This window comes from Monoraphidium neglectum, assembly GCF_000611645.1.
Source record: "Monoraphidium neglectum strain SAG 48.87 unplaced genomic scaffold scaffold06576, whole genome shotgun sequence".
NCBI classification, from domain to species: Eukaryota; Viridiplantae; Chlorophyta; class Chlorophyceae; order Sphaeropleales; family Selenastraceae; genus Monoraphidium; species Monoraphidium neglectum.
In genome coordinates this window covers 1-2,133 of record NW_014007069.1, presented here as the reverse complement: position 1 = coordinate 2,133, position 2,133 = coordinate 1, and the positions used below count along the sequence as shown (strand labels likewise).

Genomic DNA, 2,133 nt, shown 5'->3' with positions numbered 1-2,133 from the left:
GACCGGGCCGAAGGAGTTGACGCGCAGGGGGAGGGGGCAGAGGAAGGGGGGGAGGAGCTCCAAGGGCCGGGCCGTGGCGGCGCGCCCGTGGGGCCGCCGCCGCCACCAGAGGGAGTCCTGGAGAAGCGGCTCGGCAAACTATCTCGCGCGCGCGAGCGCCGCCGCGCCGCGTCGGCTGGTCGGGAGGGGCCGGACGCCGCCGCCCAAACGGCGACAGCGCCGCGGCCGTCGGAGGAGCGCAAGCGGGAGTGGCGCCAAGCACAGAAGCGCAACCGGGACCGGCGGCGCGCCGAGAAGCGCGCCGGGGGCGCGCCGCCGCAGCCGGCGACAAATGGCGCGCGGGACGGCCCCTCGCCGCCGCTTGCCGCGCCCAAGGGCAGCGATGGCGGCGGCGTCGGCGGCGGCGAGGCGCGCCGGGCAGCGGTGGTGCGCGTGCTGCGGCGCGAGCTGCGCGACCCCCGCACCCAGCTGGCGGTGGACCTGCTGACGTCATCGACGGCGGGCACACGAGGCGCCGGGGACGGCGGCGACCCCACCGGCGTAGAGCAGCAGCTGGGGCAGATGCTGTCGGCGCTGCTGGCGCCGCCGCCGCCGCCGCCACGTCAGCGGCGCGGGCCCGGGCCGCGCGCCCAGGCCCACAGCCTCTGCCTGCCCTGCCCTGCGGCGGGCGACGCCGCGGATAAAGAGGAAGCGGCCGCAGCGGACAGCGGCGCCGCGCGGCGCCGCGGGCACGGGCTGTCATACGAGGTCGCCCCGGCCGGCCCCGGCGTCGCGGCCGGCAGCCACGAGGCCGCGCGGCCGCTGCAGCGGTCTATCACGCGCCACCTCGCTGCGGGCGGCGGCGGCGCTGCTGCTGCGGCCGCCGCGGCCCCGGGCGCGCCGCCGGCGTCCCAGGAGGCGCAAAACGGCGGCGGCGCCGGATTGAGCGGCGGGTCGAGCGGCGGGGCGGGGGCGGGGGCGGCGGCTCCGTGGCGGCAGCTTCCCAGCAGCTGCGCGCTGTCCGGCGTGGTGGTGTACACCCCTAGCCGCGTGCACGGGCTGCTGGATGTGACGCCGATCCCCTCGGCCCCGCGGCCGCAGCAGCCGCCGGCCGCGGCCGGGCCGTCCGCCCCGCCGCGGCCGGCGCCAAGGACGCTGACGCCGCCGCCGGCGCTGTCGCGCCTCATGTCGCCGGCAGCCTCCACGCAGTGGCTGGCCCTGGAGGCGGGCTGGGAGTTGGAGCCCTCGTGGCGCGGCGTGGCGCCGCTGGCGGCGGGCGGCGAGGCGGGGGACGCCGACTTGGAGCGGCAGCATGCCGAGGCGCAGGAGGAGGAGGAGGAGGAGCAGGCGCGGCTGGCGGCTGCAGCGCCCTTGCTTTCGCAGCAGCAGCCGCGGGGCCAGCCGCGGACGCTGCTGCGCCAGGCCTACACGCCGCGGCGGCGCGGCTCCGTCCGGTTCGGGCCCGAGGGCGCGTCGTTGCCGGGCGCGGGCCCCGCGGAAGCGCCAGCGGCAGCGGCGGCGCAGGCGGCGGCGCCAGCGGCGGCGGCAGCCCAGGGTGCGGCGCGTCTGGGCGGCATCAGCCCCGCGCCTCGGCGGCCCGCGGACGCCCGATCGGACGCTGTGCTGCAGGGGCCTGGGGCGGCGGCGCTGCCGGTGCCTCATGCTGACTTTGGCGGGGCTCATTCAACGCCCCAGCAGCAGCACCAGCAGCAGCAGCAGCAGCAGCAGCAGCAGCAGCAGCTAGCGTCCCCGCTGCAGCAGGCTCAACGGGCAGTAAGCACCCCGGGCGCCGGCACGGGCGCCACTCCCGGCTCCGCCCCTAGTACCAAGCGTAAGAAGCAGCCGCGCACCCCAAAGCCGCGCGCAGCAGAGGGGTTCATGTAACACTTCAAATCTTGGAGCTTGAAAGCAACGAGTCTGGCCGAATCATCCGCATACACTTTTCCATGCGCGGCTGATACCGCGCTTGTATCTGCGCAGGGGCTGCTCGGTGACCGTTCACAATCCGTGCGGCGAGAAGACCTGCCGCTCAACTGCCACGACACCCAAAGCATCCTAGCACTGCGCCGACGGCATCCAGCGGGCAGCCAGTTGCGCCTCAACACTTTGAGATCCCACGCATCCCCCCCACCCCCCCACATCCCCCCTTCCGAC

The 2,133-nt window shown here is 76.8% G+C and overlaps 1 protein-coding gene across 1 annotated transcript; it reads left to right on the top strand.

The window, feature by feature from the left end:
• Positions 1–561: 561 nt before the first annotated feature.
• On the top strand, positions 562–1,863 carry MNEG_16608 (hypothetical protein; the record flags this gene model as incomplete). The annotated part of the gene is made up of 1 exon (XM_014034922.1): positions 562–1,863. The coding sequence occupies one exon, from the start codon at positions 562–564 to the stop codon at positions 1,861–1,863; it is 1,302 nt and encodes a 433-aa protein (XP_013890376.1).
• Between the last annotated feature and the right edge of the window lie 270 nt (positions 1,864–2,133).